Source organism: Aptenodytes patagonicus, chromosome 9 (genome assembly GCF_965638725.1).
Source record: "Aptenodytes patagonicus chromosome 9, bAptPat1.pri.cur, whole genome shotgun sequence".
NCBI classification, from domain to species: Eukaryota; Metazoa; Chordata; class Aves; order Sphenisciformes; family Spheniscidae; genus Aptenodytes; species Aptenodytes patagonicus.
The window spans coordinates 12,231,335-12,249,640 of NC_134957.1; the positions used below are offsets into that span (position 1 = coordinate 12,231,335).

At 47.6% G+C, this 18,306-nt stretch overlaps 1 protein-coding gene across 1 annotated transcript; it reads right to left on the bottom strand.

The window, feature by feature from the left end:
* Positions 1-4,046: 4,046 nt before the first annotated feature.
* Positions 4,047-16,733, bottom strand: PRPS1 (phosphoribosyl pyrophosphate synthetase 1). The gene is made up of 7 exons (XM_076347180.1): positions 16,490-16,733; positions 13,403-13,586; positions 12,973-13,071; positions 11,007-11,131; positions 9,076-9,249; positions 8,204-8,363; positions 4,047-6,107 (listed from the first exon to the last, which is right to left on the bottom strand). The coding sequence occupies exons 1-7, from the start codon at positions 16,609-16,611 to the stop codon at positions 6,015-6,017; spliced, it is 957 nt and encodes a 318-aa protein (XP_076203295.1). The 5' UTR covers positions 16,612-16,733; the 3' UTR covers positions 4,047-6,014.
* Positions 16,734-18,306: the final 1,573 nt, after the last annotated feature.

Below are 18,306 nucleotides of genomic sequence, written 5' to 3' on the forward strand. Positions count from 1 at the left end.
GTCCTGTAGGTGCTGAAGGGAATGACAAGGGAAAAAACAAGCATCCTGAGCCCCATGGCAGGCTTGCCAAAACCCTTCTGCAGAAACCCCCGTGTTGTGGCAAGCAGGAACCTGCTGTAGAGCACCAGGGGTAGTAGCTGCACTGCAGCAACTCTCACACCCGCCTCCACCTCCTCCTGGCCTGCCAGCCTCTGGGTTTCTCTTCAGGCTTATTGGAGATTTTGCAGAGAAAATCCCCAGTAAGCCAGAGGAAACATTTGCTTTGTGTTTTTTAACTAGAAGACTGCCGTCTTGGGAGGGGGGCTTGGTGCTCGGTGCTCTCCAGCAACAGCAGGTCTTGGCTGGAGGGCAGCCCTTTGCAGCAAGCCCTGAGGACACAGGCACCTTCCTGCTCCAGCCAGCAAGTGTGCTCTGAATTAAAGAAATGCCAATGGTTGGTGTACACAGAAAAAGCAAAGGCCAAGATCTAAGGCCAGGTCCTAAGATGTGGTTGCTACTCTGAGGGAAGTCTGGATGGCAAACAGCCTCCAGTCCCCAGCCCCCGGGGGGAGAGGCTGCAGGCAAAGCCCCAGGCCAGGCTGCTCCCAGAGCAGCTTTGATTTGATGTTGCAGCACCCTGGCAGGGCCAGGTTTGGAGGGTACCACATAGCTAGAAGCAGCAAGCCCAGGCAGGGCTGCCTTCATGACCATCCTTCAAAACCCACCCTGCAAAGCCTGCATCACAAAGCCCACCTCGAGCTGAGAAAGGGCTCATTTTTCCTGCACAGCGAAAAGGAAACAAAAAACCCACCCAGTTTCAAAATGAAAGCAGGAAATCCTTTTTGCCTGTATGCAAATAGTCAGACAAGCATTTTGTCGTGTGTTTACTCTCCAGCTGTGCCTTCCCCCCAGCTTCCCCTTCTTTCCCTGCCTGTTCTCCACATGCTTCTCCTTTGCGGATGCTGCACAGTCTGCTGTAGCTTTTGTCCCTGGCAGGCAGCAAGCGCAGAAGGACCTGGTCCCCATCCTCCCCGTGCACAGCCCGTTGCCAGCATCGACTGTACCCACCCCAGCCAAGGCATAGCCCCTGTGTGACAGGTTACATCTCCTCAATGCTGCAGTGCTTTGCAAACCCCGGGGTCTTTGTCTGGGCACAAAGCCACCACAGTGGCCATGCAGGCAGGGGAAGGGAAGCTCCCCCTTCCTCGAGCCAGCCACAGCCACACAGGCACCACCTATACAAACCACAGCCAGAGCAGCCTTAAAGCCAACCCTCTGTATTTCCAGCAGGCAAGGTGTGGGGCTACTGCTGGGAGATTTTAAAATCCATCTTGCACAAAGAACAAGAAAGGAGCTTATATCCCAGCAAGAGCTTTTTTCCCCCTGACAAATTTGCAAAGCCTCCTGTAACCACACAACCTGCTTCTTTGTGTTTTGGTATTTCTGCTTTCAATAATTTATAACAAAAGAACTGAGACATCAACAGATAGGGGGAAAGAGAAAACAGCCCTGACCCAAAGTAGAAAAGAACAACTGCCAGCCATTTTAGATGAGTTTTAAATCTCCCACAGAACAAGGCTGTCAGGGCTTAGATACAGCCTTGCTGATGACCATTTCCAGGAACGCTTTATTCTCTTCTACAGGAAGGAGGCAGGAGGTTTTCTCTATCTGATCAGACAGGTCTTTTCAGCCTCCTACCTGCAGGAACAGGCAGGGCACCACTGCAGCCAGCCAGGACCCAAGACCCCTTCAGCCATTGCTGCCTGGCTGTGAGCCAGTCCCCCTACTCCACAGGGCCAGAGTTTACTTTTTCCTGCTCATTTTTAACCCCAGCCTCCTGCCATGACCCTTTCCTTCCACCAGGGCAGGAGTAGAGAACCCCAGGAAGACAGCCAGCACACTTGAGCTGCTGTCTTACACCAGGGCTCATTCCTCCTGTGGATTTTGCTGCTCCTTGCAGTTTAGAGAAGGGCTTTGTTAACCCTTACTACTTTCTCATTGCCCAACAGCAGCAAGGCACACTGCTGCTTTCTCTAGATCACAGAAACACCAACTCTAGGAGATGAGAAATCATCTGTACACTAATAAAGCAAAGGGATAAGCAGCAGGAAGGAGCTGCTAGAGAGAGCAATTTGAGATGTGTCTCATCTCGCTCCAAACAGCAGACAAGTCCTGCCGCCTGCAAGGCACAAATAGTAAGCCTGGCTTTCACAGTGGCTTAAGGCATCCCCACCCTGTGCACTAGCTTCAGCTACCCAGGCAGGTGAGCTGGACTAAAATGCAGGACTTCCGATTGATATGTTCCCTTCTGCTGCTGCTTTTACAGCAGGCAGCAGACATGAGACAGCTACTGGCACCAGTATCAGCATCTGCACCCATGCAGCCATGCTCCACCTGTGTCTGTGGCACAACAAGCTGCTGTAGCTCTGTCCAGCTCTTCCAGCTCTCAAACTACAAAAGCAAAAGTTACTCACTTGGGATTTTCTCACAGGGAAGTAATGACTTGCTTTCTATGGTATTTCTTCAGCAGCTGTGAAAGAAGCCTGAGAAGACACCACACAATTCACCTCCAGAGCACCCTGCATGCTCTGTGCTCACTCCAGCAGCTCTCCAGGACAGGCTGGAGAATCACCTCCACTACGGCAGGTAGCTCAAGATAGCGCAAATGCTTCACAGCATGGCTGATGCTGCTGGAGCTGAACTTGCCTGGGCTAAGGGATGAGCATCCCTGCATCACCCCTAAACTTGGAGGGCATTGGAGGAACTTGGCTCTCTGCCATTCACACCTCAGGGGCTGGTTTCATCGCAGCCCAAGCTGCAGTGAAGGCAAGCCCAAGCCACCCTTCCCATGGCTGCCTGGTACTACATACATGACTGTCCTGGACAGGGAGAAGAGTGCTTTAATTCTACATGCACATGTTAAAAGCAGCCATACTTGCTCTAATAGCACAACAGCCACTTCTAGCCAGTCAGTCACAACCTGCCTACAAATAGGTTTAGTAATTAGTTTTTTTTTAATTTAGGGAAAGAACTTTGGTAAAGTGTCCAGCCCTTCTGATCTGAAGGAGGTTTCCAGAGCAGGAGAGCTTTACCTCCTTGGGACAGTTCTCATACCCTGTGTATCACCCATCCTTTTAAGAGCTACAATGCTGTCATACAGCATTTTAAGTCTGTGCCCTCTCCCACTCCAACCCCCAGGTTTTATTAAAGTAACTAAGAAAACAGTGTATTTTGCTACACACCAGTAGCAATGGTCACTTTTGTACAAATTTCTGGCTGTAAAGCTCATGTTCTGTTTCTTCTCTAAGGAAGGTGAAGTCTGCTACATCACCCTGACAAGACCCACATCACCACCCCTGCTATCTGAGGGGAAAAAATATACAGTTCACTTATTCATTGACCAGTACTGAAATATGTTTTAACAGATGAATAACAGTAGTGATCCTCAGCAAAAGTCTACCTGAGGTCATGGTCATGTTTCCTGAAGCAATGTTCAGTCTAGGCCTGGAAGTCTATTTTAAGGCTAAAGACCTTTCTCTAGACCTGCCATCTCATCCTTCTGACTTCGTTTATACTTTCCCCATCTACAATACACAATGAGAAAGGATCACGGTTTAGTTAGAACAAGTGCTTCTCAGGACATAATCCTGCTGTCTGATCATTAGCTTTGTGCAAGATACTTACCAATTCTTCATTCATACTTGCTAAACTATTCAGGTTTTCCCCTACCTGAACATTACGTGAACAGATCTGCTCAGATACATAATTGAACAGTCCAAGAGAAACTGCACTACCACCACTAACAATTAAGTCTAGGAAATCAGATACAGACAAAATCCACTACCCACTAAGAGAAGTAGCTTGGTCCCAAGCTTTTTCTTCCATGCAATGTGAGCACAGCCAAGCTGAACCTCCCAGTCAGCACCGCTGCAAGAGGGTTAAACCAGATGACCTTCCAAGGTCCCTTCCAAATAACAGTACTCCATAATCTACCTTGCAAGTGACCCAATTCAGAAGATGCACATCACCTTTGTAAGGTTTTTAGAAGCATTGATAGGCAGAGGCCATGTTTTTTAAATAAAAGTTTAATTCCTTCATCAGGTCTTAAGTTTAAACACAAATGCTGCTGAAAATCCTCACACCGCTGCTCCGATGTCCTGGCTCTTGGCTCTCAGGGCATTGGCAGTGTGGCAGCAGGGGCTCCAATACAGGAGGCAGGAATCAGACTCTCTGTAGAGCTCAGTGCAGGATGCAAAGCAAAGAAGCAAGAGATACACACTTTCCAGACAAACACCAATTCTTACACAAAAAGAAAAACCCTACACTGTAATAGAAGTGTTAACATTGCCACAGGACAGGAGTTCTAGGAAGGGAGAGAAGTCTTCAGTAAAAGGCACAACTAAAAAAGTACTTCCCTAGATCTTAACCAAGTCTTTCAGTTAGTTCCACTTATACCCCAGACCCTAGCCTCTCAAAGCCATGCTGATTACTTTAGCAAGTAATTTCAAGTTCCTTCTGTTCCCTTTTTTCCCCTTCCTCCAGCTCAAAAACAAATAAGAGGAGTGCTTATAAAAACCAGAGCATAAAACAGCTCGGTATATAACCCAGTAAGAGTCCAGGAGAGACAGTTTACCTTACGATTGTCTGGTACAGTTACTAAATATTCAAGTTTCAGATGATACTTATTACATCCGGGAGCCTCAGCCAGCTCTCGTTTTGGTATTTTTCTTTCAGGCACTTTGCTGCCTGTCAGGTTGGTGTTAGATCTACAGTTTTCCCAGTACTATGTATCACCAGCCTCTTCAACCCATTGCTGTAAGCACTCATTAGCAGCATCAGACCCACACCAAGGGCTTCTTCAGGTTTTGTAGTCCTGCAGCCTCCTATGCTCCTTGGTTTAAGATCTTTTGCAAGGAGCAACACTTTCAAGGCAAGGCAGACAGCAACCAGGACAAGCAGCCAGAATGTGTCAGTAACTTACAAGACAACAGGATTGCTGGCAATGAGAGGCTAAGACAGCTGGACACAAAGCTGTTGCATATTAGGTCACCCCAGCATCTGAGCAGGCACTTGCTAGATGCAACAACCAAGCTACTATGGAATAGAGAGGCTCAGTTTACTAGCGTACCGGTAAAAAAAGGATCAAGGATTCACACAGCAAGTCAAGGTGCAGCTATAGTACATGACAGCAGTCCTCTAATCGCTAGCAAGGCTAACAGTAAGCTGCAAAATTGAGGAACTGGTTTTAGCCTACACTAGAAACTAAAGCACACAACCACCATGAGTCCTCTGCACAAGAGGGAGAAGAATGCTTGTCCAGGATGCACCTTCACCATTAAGTTAACACAGCAAGGCAGTACAGCACAGACTATGCTCTTACCTTCACTTTGCTGTGTGGCATGCTAAAGGGCGTTTAATTTCATCAATAATTAAGATGAATTCAAGTTTGCAAGCTACACTGATCTCTTTTCATGGGAGGAAGCTGTAGCAGAACCACCTCCCAGGTGTCCCCCAGAGCTTCACCTAGGGTCAAGCTTGGCCAAGATACAAGCCTTCCCCATCACTCTTCAAGGGCTTCTGTCAGGTATAGAGCGGTAAGACAGCCAGCAGTCTCTCAGGCTCTTGCTGTAGATCCAGATCAACATGTCCTAGGGAGCTCTACTTTCCAAACAATTTAGGGTGCACATGCCAGATCATCTAAACCTGCCCACAGACAAACCCTCTCCCCCCCACCTCAAAATAATTGTGGAAATTAGCCATGTGTCAGTCCTGCTCTCCACAGATCTGCAGAATTGAGTCAATACTACCGATAAGACCCAATGCACAGGGTTGCTGGTGGGGTTGGAGTGTTACAGAGATAAGCTTCCCCCCGCCAGCCTCCCAGTGTTGGGATCAGAGCCAGTAAGCTTGACTTAAGCAGGAGGAGCTGTGGAGAACTGCACTGGAACAAGCAGAGTCTTCTACTGAACTTTATAACAAGCTGAACAACTTTTGGTTTTTAAAAAAGCCATACAAGCAGCAGCTGGTATCTGTTGTTATAAAGGGACATGGCTGAATAGGTAGGAAACAGATTCCCCATTATGAGTCCTCCTGATGGCCTCCGCAAGGATCATTGAGATGTCAATCACCTAGAGGGGAAGAAAGATGCATCAGCATCACTGAGAAAAGACATTAAGCCTGGAAGAACAGCTGGTAAGTTAGGAAGAACTTAAAGAGTAAACTCATCACCCAAATTTATAACATGCCAGATGCAGACAAGTGACTTCTACACAGGATTGGGATTTAATTACATATAATTCTCAAGATATTCTACATATAGCACTACAAGAATTATTTCACTGTTGATCTTTGTCAGGATGACAGACTACTGTCACCTTTCTTTGCTGACACTCCCTAAGCTCAGTCTGTTTATCCTAAGACCGACTTATTCACTTTGTGTAGGTTGCAGAGAAGTTAGGGGAGTCTAAATCAAGATCAGATCACTTCCCTTGAGTCATGAGGCTTTACCATCACTGCCAGCAGTCTAAGAAACATGAAGCTACTGTGCTGCAGCTCAGCTCCCAGTCACTGTGCTGGCTCCACCTGGTGGGGTAATCCAGTTAACAGAAGGGAAAAAAAAAAAATCAAGTCTCAGTTAAACTGTAGCTCTGAACCCCAGCAGCAAAAGCATTTCGATATATGTAGTCTCAGTAAGAAGCACCGTGTTCATGGTGCGTTAAGCAAACTAAGTGAAATCCATATTTAACATTTTCTTTCTTCTGAATAGTTTGCCTCCTAAGGAAGGAAAGAAAAAAACTTAAGAGCTGTAGAGCAGACAGAGCATGACACTTATGACAAATCCTTTAGTTCTGTATTTCTCAACACTGAACATCAGATGTTAGCGTAAGAGAGTGAGGTGTTAAGTGAGAGCCTGAAAAACTACTCCACTGCAATCTTTGGCTACAGCTATTTACATACTGATTACCAGTTTAACGTTTTGCCTACATTAACTGTAGTGTGGAGCTTGGAAAGAAGTTGAAGCATCAGGCATCTTTTGGATGTGCTCAGCTGCAAGAATATCATCCATAAGCGTTGAAAAAGATGCAACCCAATAGCAGTTTGCAATCAGCTTTAACTTACTTCCAAAAGCAGCTTAAAATTCAGGGCAGCTTCAACCAGTTGAGCTTCCTTTTCACCAGAACCCCAGTACTGGGGAACCTGCTACACTTACGACACAGTGCTAGCCAAGTCTTAGCAGTGGCATTCACTTTCCAGAACTTCTCCAAATGCCTGTGTCCTATATGTCTGTGCTGTGAAGCCAGTATTTAGGATGTCCTTGGCTGTGTGTATGCTATAGCAGTACGTGAAGCTTCTGATGGACCTATTATGCCTGAATGCTCAGATAAAGCTGCAACTTCCAGCTGTCCATTAACACAGGAAATCCTCAAGTTCTGCCTAGCTTAAGTTGTACAGCCAATTTTTTTTCTTCCAGGAAAGTCAGCCTCAGCTTGGGAAAAAAATGCCACAGTACTTTTCCTAAATGGAAAACCCAAGACATGGAGTGAGCATCAAGAGACCAGGTTTTAGCTTTCATGTGGATGGCAAAGTTTTTTGTTTATCTTTGGGAAGTATCTGAACATTGTACTGTGGAGCTGTGTCAACTGCTCTTAGTCAAACCAGCAAGACATGTCTGTGGGACAAGACTGCACTCCCTCTCCAGCTTACTTGCACTGCTGTTATGACCAGACATGAAGCATTCACTTTCCCCAGGCCAGGCCTACTTTGCTTCACAAAAGGAAGGGACACTCTGCTTAAAGGGCTGGGCATTAGGCGATAGATACACAACTGAAGCTGGCATTATCAACTTCAGAAGTTCCTATCTACTTCTGCTTCAGTATTACATGTCATCAGCATATCACTCCTCCAAAGCGTACAGATACAACTGCTTGCTTATATCATGGCCCCATTAGATCAGTGATCTGATCTAGGTAAAACAAGCCCTGAAAAAAATTTACTTAAATGAACTGTTTAAGATGAGCTGGATTAGAAGCTGCATTTTATCAGTGTAACAGATCTGTTATCCCACAGCAAGAGGAACAAGAGAATTAGTCAACACTGCCACTGATTCCAGTACCAATGAAGCTGCTGTAAGCACTAGACAGTATTATGGGGTTTTCCCACCAACAGGAGGACAGACAAGTGCTACCACCCCCCAGGAGTGACAGAAGAGAAAGTAGATGCTCACCTGGATTTTAGGACACTGCTTCATCTTGTCCTCCTGGGGTATTGTGTTTGTGACTACAACTGCCTCAAAACAGGCATTATTGATCCGAGAAATTGCTGGCCCAGAAAAGATCCCGTGAGTTAAGATGGCATAAACTTTGGTGGCTCCAGCTGACACAAGCCTACAAGGGGGGGAAAAAAAAAAAGGAGAAGAATGAGAAATTCTTAGCAAGTATTAACTGACATTAGTGCAGGGCACATGGTAAGCATGAAAGGAAACCATACCATATGCTTAGGGGACAGGCTACCTTTGATTCCCCCCTCCAGCCCACTATTGATGTGGGGGAAGAAAACAGTTTAACAAGTACCATAAAATCCACCACAGGCAAAGTATACATTGAAAAAAAATACTGTTCTTAGCCCTGGGACATTTGGACTAGACCACACAAATCACCTTCCGTGATTTTTGCCCACACAAGGTAGCAGATATTTAATACTGAGTGTTGCATATGCTGGCGTTTCTAATGTAGAAGGCTTGAAAGATATCAAAGCTTGAAAAGCTTACTTCTAATAGAAATTCAGATGTATGACCATAAGTTGATGGACCAGACAGCACTTAGTTCTACCTAGCATAGTCAGTGATGGTCTAGCGGAAGACATACTTTCAACACAAGCATTTTTCAAATAAAAAAAGACACTATGGGCTTCTAGCTATTCCCACTGTGAGAACTTTAGCTAGGCTTTTTACTTATTATGTAGGACATGAGATAGATTATCAAGAAAATGTATGTTACTTTATGAAACTTGACATGCAAATAATCTGATTAACTCATTACATAGTGTTCACTAACAATAGGTTTCTGATTTAGGAAAGAATCAGTCAGCCCTACTCACTTGTCCGCAGCATGACAGATGGTACCACATGTGTCTGCCATATCATCTACCAGAATGGCCACTCTGTCTTTCACATCACCCACCAGCACCATGCGATCCACTTCATTGGCCTTCTTGCGCTCCTTGTGAATGAGGGCGAAGTCTACATTCAATCGATCTGCAATGGAGGTCACTCTGAAGAAAGAACAGTTTCCAAACAACATTTAACTCCACACAACAGCTTCAATCAAATCTCTTAAAGCTATTAAGCACAAACTGCCACTGCAGTAAGAGAAGCTGTCACCACATCTGTTACTGCTCCCAAGCAATTAATAGAAGACACTCTGCCACCTTAGTTTCCCTTCAAGCAGTTCAAGTACAATCTCTGATCTAATCTCTCCCAATGACAGCAACTAGATTAAGATAAAACAGTCTTTCATCTGGACCACTGTAAATTAATTTGCATTTAAAGCTCAAAACAAACCTTAACCAGCAAGTCTGGCAAACCTGAAGTGATCAGAATGCTTGGGAAGTTGTCATCTTTATAACACTACACTGGAAAGGCTTAAGTTGTGCTATGACAGGGATCTACTTGCACTCATAAGCATTCAATTGTCATGCATACAAGTGCTGGCACAAGGACAGTGGCAGGAATACACATCCAAGATGCAAGTCCACCACCTCACATTTACTTTGGTTAAAATGACCACAGAACAACCTTACTAGAGGGACCTAAACTTAATATTGATACTGATGAGTAAAGAGTTTAAAAGCATTAAGAGTGAGAAGGAACAAAATACACATGCCCCTAAGAAATTCTACACTTGAGATGAGTAGACTCCTAGCCTCAGTAGGTCAGACTCATCACCCTGGGAGTCCTACACAAGATTAGTAAATAGTTTAGTTAACTAAAGTATTTAGTTCTGCAGTATCTCCATAAAATATTGCACCAACTAAGGTCGACACATTCAGTTTAAGTGGCTTTTGAAGAGGTTTTTTCAAGAGTCAGATTATAGCTGGCTGACTTGGCATTTCATATACTGCATTATGCATCAAGCTACAGAAGTAGCTGAATATACAAAAGGTCTTGTCCAATACATGGGCCACAACAAAGCTACAGGAAGACATACAGCAACCTACAGCAGTAGCAGCGCTTGGCTGTTTGTAACAGATAGCTTAAAACGCTCTAAAGTATGTGAATCAGATCAGCACGCACCAACTTTTTGGTGCGACAGTCCTGGAATAAAGAATACATCTGCATCCCTTTGCTGTTCACATGTAGCCCTTATACAGAAGCATCAAGGAACAGCCTAGTTTCTCCTAATAAGCACCTGAGAACATTCTGAACTGCCCACAAACTAGCATATTTATCTGCAGAAAGATGGGAGATTGTCAGATTCAAGTAGAAATGTGCTATAACATATGCTGCTGCTTTTTAGAAACGAACTATCTTCCTTGCCCTCAGGGAAGAGGAAGAATAGCAGCAGGCTTAATTTCCAGTTAGATATTCAAATCAAGAGTAATAAAGTAAGAAAATGCCTCAATAGACTAAGCTTAATACTGCAAAGAAAACAGCCTGGATAAAAACGTATCATTAACCAGCAGCAATAACCTCATCTTGGCATAGGGGTATGAGCTACATGATTCCCTCCTTCAACCTGCATAATTACCCTTCTATAAAAAAATTGGTTTAGTCCAAGGATGTAGTAACTGTGCAATTCCTACTTATGCAGCTGTGATTCTAGAAGCTATTTAATTCTCCACATAGCCCAAGAAATCTTCTAAACATTCCCCAGGAAGAATATCTGACCACTCTTCACTAGCTGTCACAGACTGTCTTACAGAAGGCAGGCTGGCAGAGGGAACATGTCTTAGGAATAAGGTCACAAGCACTCTCAGGAATTCAAGTAGATATAGAAGAAGCACCTCAAGCTAGCTGTCTGACAGCTTACCTCTTGGCTCCACCAGCATCTGGTGAAACAATGGTACAGTTCTTCCACTCTGCAATATTCTCTTTGATCCATTTCAGTACAGCAGGCTCAGCATATAAGTTATCAACAGGGATATCAAAAAAACCCTGCAAGGAAGACGACAGGAACAGATGTAGCTGAAGGTCACATTCCCAAAACAGTTGGAGGAAGCCTTCTATATGATCAGGCATGCAGCCACCGCCTTTCCACAACTTTCAGCTTTCCTTTCTACTTCCCTTAATGCAAGGGCAGTAGCCTTTGGGATACACAGAACAGTAATGTAAGAAGCCTTCAGAGCCAGAAACAGTTTAGCAGCATAACTAACACTTTACATCTGACATGTCCACAACATGGAACTAGTTCTATTCTAAGGGGGTGCAGAAACCCAGCATCAAACGCACTCATTTTCAGAGCAGCTAGCTGCCTGTTTACGAAGTCAGTCTTTAAAGCTCATTACCTACACTGTTTGCATCTACAGGAAACATATGAAAAAGGTTTGAGTAACATTTGTTTTTAAACTAACACAGCTGGTTCCACAACATTACACTGACCCAGCAGACTCCTCCAGGTAAACCTCAAAGGTCACAAAAAGCCAGAAGTTAATCCTGGACAGGGAGTAATAGGCAGGAGAGTGGGGGCAGTGACTCTAGAGGAATGCTTCAAAGTATAGGGGTAACAGACCTTTCCTACCATCATTCCTTCTGTGCTCAGCAACCCAGCAACTACAAGAACCAGGCTGAAACCAGCCAGATGCTGGAAGCTTATATGCACAAACCCCATTATTCAATTGAATGTCACCATTGTTGCTGGTAAAAGGTAAACCCTATGGCACACAGCACAACTCCAAGGCTCTTAGGGAAGAGGCATACCCCCTTGGGCTCTGTTCTTTTATTTCATGATCTTTCTGAAAGCTTCCCCCCCCCCCTAGATTTTTTGTTCCATCTGAGACAAAGTATTTCTGGGCAAATTATACTGGAAGAAATTATACTGCAGTGCGAACAGCTGCATTTTCAACTGTTAAAATGACAGCCAGCCCACCTACTTCACCAGGCAGTAGATATCTTACCCTTCTGGATTCAAAGTGTTTGTTTGCAGCAATACAATAGATATCCTCCTCTCTGCCACACCCCTCTCAGTTGTACTGAGTTGGTTTCTTGGTCTCAGAGCACTTGCTCAAGGTGGAAAGAGACAAGACTGATAATTTAACAGCTTGCTGTCCCTCCTCTCCCTGGTATATGCTCTTGCCACTCCTCTTACACAGTTTTGGTCAAGATTTTAATTGCTCCGTGTGACTATTCTGTTCACTAAGCCAGCAAAACCCATGAATAATTTTCAATTCACAAGCAGCTTGGGAGAGAACCAAAGCCAACTTATTTGGAGGGGTGGTACTAAATGGATACAAGTGAGATTGTCCACCTTGACAGCAGCAAGCTATCAGATCACTGTCGTGGTCAGCTGAACCCTCACAAGCAGCAGTGCCAGTACACCTGGAGACAGAGCTAACCTCAGGGCAGCAGTATTACCAGCCACTGTGTCAAACAGCACTGCTCACCTCTCCCTGATAATTCAGTAAATATCAGAAAGCTCTAGTCAATATTTAAGAACACACTTGATAAAGCCATTCTCCATCTCAAATTCCTCAAAGGACCAGTTAAGAATATACAGTGTCACTGCATGGCAATAAAGTTGCACAGATCATTTACTAGCCCAACATTCATTTACACAGGACTCATTATGCTTAGTCTGATCAAGAACAGCTATAATTTAATTTACAGATGAACCTGTTACCCATGTCCCCATCCTCTTCTGACTGATTCTACAACTCCCTTCCAGTTCCCAAGACCTTATCACTGCTGTGTCTAAAAAAAGCAGATCACTGGAAAGCCTGCAAGGCAGTAAAGAGGCTCAGATTAGAGCAGGTAAGTACTTCCCTGATTTTAGCTCCTACCTGAATCTGAGAGGCATGCAGGTCCATGGTGATTATATGATCTGCACCTGCCACAGACAGCATGTTTGCAACCAGCTTGGCAGAGATTGGAGCTCGACTCTAGTACAGGAAAAAACAGTATTTAAGACAAGTTCAACTCCATCAAGATGTCAGTCTTCCACTTCTAGGCAATGATTCACAAGCAGTTACTAAAGGGAGTACTCATTAACATTGCATCTTTTCATCAACTGGTGATTACAGCTTGGTGTATTTTCAAGAACTAGATCTTTACAAAAAGATGAATTTGCAGTCTGATGCCCTGAGGTTTAAAGAAATTAAACTAAGTTTTATCTTCTCCTCTACATATTCAACTTCATCTAATCCCTATCCAGTCAGGACTTTCAAGGTGCGCATTCATCTTCCCAGCAGAAACCTTTACCACATCCCTTACCTTGTCCTTTTTGTCCTGCCGAGCATAAGGGAAGCAGGGTATGACAGCTGTGACTCTGCTGGCTGAGGCAATCTTACAGGCATTTATCATGATAAGGAGCTCCATCAGATTGTCATTGATTTCACCACAGCCACTCTGCACAATGTAGACATCCTCCCCGCGTACACTCTCACCTATTTCCACACTGGGAACAGATGAGGAAAGGAGAGTTGTATCCAAATACAAATTAAAACACAGCCATTACATATGCCTGCAGAGCAACCAATGGATTGCATTCCCAAGGGTCTGTGGGTGACAGTGTCATATAACCAAGGGTGTTGAGCAGGAACAGTGTTGCTTATTTGCTCAGTAACGATTTCACATCGCTCACTAATCAAATTTAATGGTTCAGTCAGTAAGGCTAAAAGCACTCAGCCCATATGCTCGATCTCAACACAAGCTGAGCATGTAAACACCACAAGAATAGACCTTGTTCCCCCTGAATCAGAAGTACAACCACCTCAGCTAAAAGCCGTAAGTGTACAAAGGAAGCAAGGATGATGGCCAGTCAGCAAAGAAAGCCGAGCCAAACTTCTACCAGAAGCTATGCTGCAGCCTATTATGAGATTTAGAGTCATAACAGCTATTCACTGGCTTGAACAGAGAAGCCCTCCAGCATTTCACTTTGGAAAGGCTTTTGGGGTTAATTTCCTCCTGGATGTAATGCACACTAATCCCTGCTGATGAAGGGACTGAATACAAGCCAAAGGTCCTGTTTGCCAGCAGCAAACTGCCAGCTTCAGCACGTGTATCAAGACACCTGCACCAGAGGCAGAGTTGGAAAGAAGGCAGTAGTAGTCTTAGGTTTGAGGTTTCATACAGGCAGTGCTGCATAAGACCTTTTGTAGGAACAGATTAACTACTAAGTACTTCCAACATTTCAGTTTAGAGAAGCCTGCCACAGATTTGGAAGTAATCAGAAGTCACTCTACTGAGGACAAAGCTCTTCCATGGTTTCTTTCTTCTTGCACTGGAGATGCTCACCCACTCTGCAGACTGCTGCCACATCAAACTCTAGGAACAAGTAGACAGCCAATCACCCAACCTACTCCTAATGGCTTCACTTATAGAGCACCTTAGGGTAGATTTCCAATTTTAATATTTCATTCTCTGATCTCCCTCCCCTCTTCAACATGTTTTTGATGACCACTAGGTATTTATAGTCCTACTGCTCAATATTCATCAGCAAACTGCTGTCATCTTTATTGCACGCTGACTTACAGCATATACCAATCTCTCATGAAGAATTTCAGCCAGCATGAGAACTTTCTGCTAAGCAAGTGCCTGAATTAACAGTAGTTAGCACAGAAGTGTCATCTCCAACTGTACTTACTAACAGTCTAGTATTAAGCTGATTCATGACATTTATTGTACAAAAGTATCAATGAACTACTCTGTTAAAACAATCTTACTTTTTCTGGGAAGCATCTGCTGTCAGTTTATTAGGGTAAATAAGATGTCTATTAGGTCTTAAAGTCACATTACCTGTTGACATAAGAACCTGCTGGCTGGCCAACTGGATGGATAAGAGCAGTTAATAAAGAGCAATGAGAACAGTGCAATGGCTGTAAATCAGACTCTCTTTACAACTCTCCTCTACAACTCTTTGTACCACCTCTGAAGTTTTCAGTTACAATCAATACTCATGCAATAGAAACATAATATTCTACACCATGTGTACATCCTGGATTCTCCTGGAAAAAATTACTGTCTCCAGAAGAAAGGAGTGGGTTGGAGCAATCATTCAAGGGTCTTTGTATTATACTGTGTGGTGTATACATGCTTAGTGTACTTCTCTAAAGCAATCTTTAAGAGCTCCAAATAGTTTTTAGCCTCTCCTTTCTTTTAGTGTCTTCACGTAGAATGGCAGCAAGACTTATAAAGCATAGACACAGAAAACAAGATGAATCTTAGGTTTCAGAGCTTGGGGGGGAACACAGACTGCATGACTGCAACTGCATGATGGGCTGCACTGCACTGCAAGGCGGTGTCAGCCTCTGATCCTTCCTGAATAATTTTATCAATACCTTTTTAAGACTCTGATGCTCTTCAGAGTAGTTTAAAGGCATCGGCTACACCCTAAGCACAAAACTGTCAAGCCTCAAGTAATCACAGTCTAGACTAAGCATGGAAGAGGCTAATCAATGTGGATGAAACCCCAGAGGGTGCATTCCCATCAGCTCCTAGCTTTTGGGGTGGTGGGGGCAGGGTCCGGCTGGCGAATTCTGCCGCTCCAACCTGTCATAGCGGCCAGGTGACACAAAGCCTTTCCTCCACATGTAGGAGCACCGCACGCCCCAAGGTGCAGTGAAAACATTAAAACCGCCTGTGGGAAGCCCAGCACACACGGCACAGCCCGCATGGGAGACAGACGCTTCTCAGCGGAGGCCGCTAGAGGCATTGCCGGGGCCGCGCAGCCGCCCAGCACATGGCTCACCGCCGCCGGGAGCTCTCTAGTGAGCACCACAGCCCCGGCCTCTCCCTATACGAAAGCCCACCCCCCCGGGGCTCCACCACTCCCCGGGATGTCACGCTTTACCGGGCCCGTTGTTTCCGCTCCCTCTCGCCCAGCACTCGGTAAACCCCGGCTCGGCGGCACGATCACCATGCTGCCCCACGCGTTGCTCCACAGAAGAGGGCTCCGGGCGGGGAGCTGCTCAAGCGGGAGACAGCGGCGCTGCACGGCGGCCCCCTGGCTGAAGGACGACCACGGGAGACTCGGCGCCGGCCGCGGCCCTGCCCGGGGGCTGCGCAGCGGCTGCCCGCAAGGGAAGAGCGGGATGCGCTGGAGGTCTCCGGCCCGGCAGGGCCCAGGCAGGAGTGCTCCGCGCTCAGTAGAGGTCTCCGAGCGCGGCGCCCGTCGAGCCGCCGCTCCCGCGGGGCCGGGCCCAGCCGCCCGAGCCCCTGCGCCAGGCCGCGGCCCCAGCGCCCACCCCGCGCCCCGCACTACAAATCCCAGCAGCCCCTGCGCGGCGGCTGTGCGGACCCCAGCGCAGCAGTGCCCCGCAGCCCGCCGGGAGCTGTAGTGCGGCCCCGCCCCCGCCTCACCATGTCTCCTGGTTGCTGAACTTCTTCGTAACCACCTTGCCCAGCTCCAGGCCGAGGCGGTCGGCGATCTTCTGGGACAGGTCCTGGTGCGAGCTCCCGCTGAAGATCTTGATGTTGGGCATGATGGCGGCTGCGGCGTCCTCCTCCACGCTCCGCCTCGCACCGCAACCGGCTGCCGCACGGGGACCCACCCGCCTCCTGCGCGGGGACGCGGCACAGTGAGCGCGGGCCACGCCGACTCGCGCCTACGCCGCCATCTTACCCCTTCCCGCCAGCCGCGCGGGCCCTTTATAGGCTCCTCGCCCCCACGGACACGCCTCGGCGCGCTTTCCATTGGCTCCGTGGCGGCCAGGGGCGGGGCCCTGCCCGCCCCCGCAATGGCGCGAAAGGGTGGTGGGCCTGGCTCCGAGGTCTGCCTCCTGCCCCGCCGACCGCCTGGACAACGGCCCCGCGGGGGGAGGCGTGCGCGGCTGCTCGCTAGCCCCTCCAGGGGGTGGGGCGCAGGGCAGGAGGAGGCCTGCGATTGGACGTCGCCTGGTCGCCTGGCCTGCGATTGGTCAGGGCGGTCGCGGGCCGAGCTGGCCAGCGGCCCTGTCCCACGTGGCCCGGGGGGGGGGGACACGGGACGGGGACAGGGTTCTTTAGTCGCGTGATTGGCAGTCGACCCCCCCGGCGTCCATGATGGCTCCCCTCCCTCAGGGGAGGCCCCGGGGAGAGGCGGGGGGGGGGGGAGAGAAAATGGTCCCACTCCCGCCGTAGGGCGCCGTGTCCACGTCCCCCTCCGGCCTCCGGCCCCGGCGGGTGAGGAGCCCCGCGGCGGCGGGGCGAGGGGTTACCTCAGCATGCCGGTGTGCCTGCGCCCGCCGCCTCCTTCCTCCGCCGCCGCGGGCTGCCAGGGCCTGCCTTGCGCTAAGCAGGCGTCACCTCGCCGGGCCGCAGTACCGCGGCGTAATGCAGTACCCCAGTGGCATGCTGTACTGGCGTCACCTTGTCCGGCTGTGATACCGCCGTATCACATTGTATAGGCGTCACCTCGCCAGGCGCTGTACCCCTGAGACAGGCTGTGCAGGCACCACCTCGCCAGGCTGCTGCACCCTGTGTAGCGCTGCACAGGGGTCACTCTGCTGCATCTCGGGCAGCGCTGCACGGCCGTCACCTCGCCATGCCGCTGGACGCTGCCTGTTGCACTGCCGCAGGTGACTCGGGGTGCTGTAGCATCGCAGCCACATGCTGTGCGGCTCCCCCGGGCTCCCGCTGTGCTGTAGCTACCTCCAGGCAAAGCCCCGAGTTGTGGGATGACAGCCTGCGGAGCCCCAGGCACGGCAATGCCCTGCAGCAGCAGCAGCATGGGCTGGGCACCCACCATTTCATGTTTCTCTGTGATTTTCACAGCGAATAGGTTCTCGTCAAGAGAAATTGTAGCTTTTCCAGCACAAACAGAAGCCCAGGTGCCTCAGCTGGAGGCTGCGGAGAGTCAAGGGCAGCAGGGGAAACGGGAGCTCTGCTGCCTAATCAGCCGTGCCCAGACCAGCCGCACTGAGCCCAGCGGTTGGGACCAGTCCCCAGCTATTAGCTTCAAAGGTTGGGCGGGACGATGTGTCAACGTTATCAAGTCGAAGCAGGTTTTTAATTTTTGAAGGATAGCGCTTATCTTCTTCACTTGATGATAAACCTTTTGCTTTTTTTGTCTTGCAAACTTCTAGTCTACAAAAATACTAATAATTGATTTTCTTTGCCCTTTCCTTCAAGCATGCTGTGCTCAGTCTCTTTTCCTTTGGCTGAATCGCGAATTGATCCCATTTCAAAAGTGAAATGAT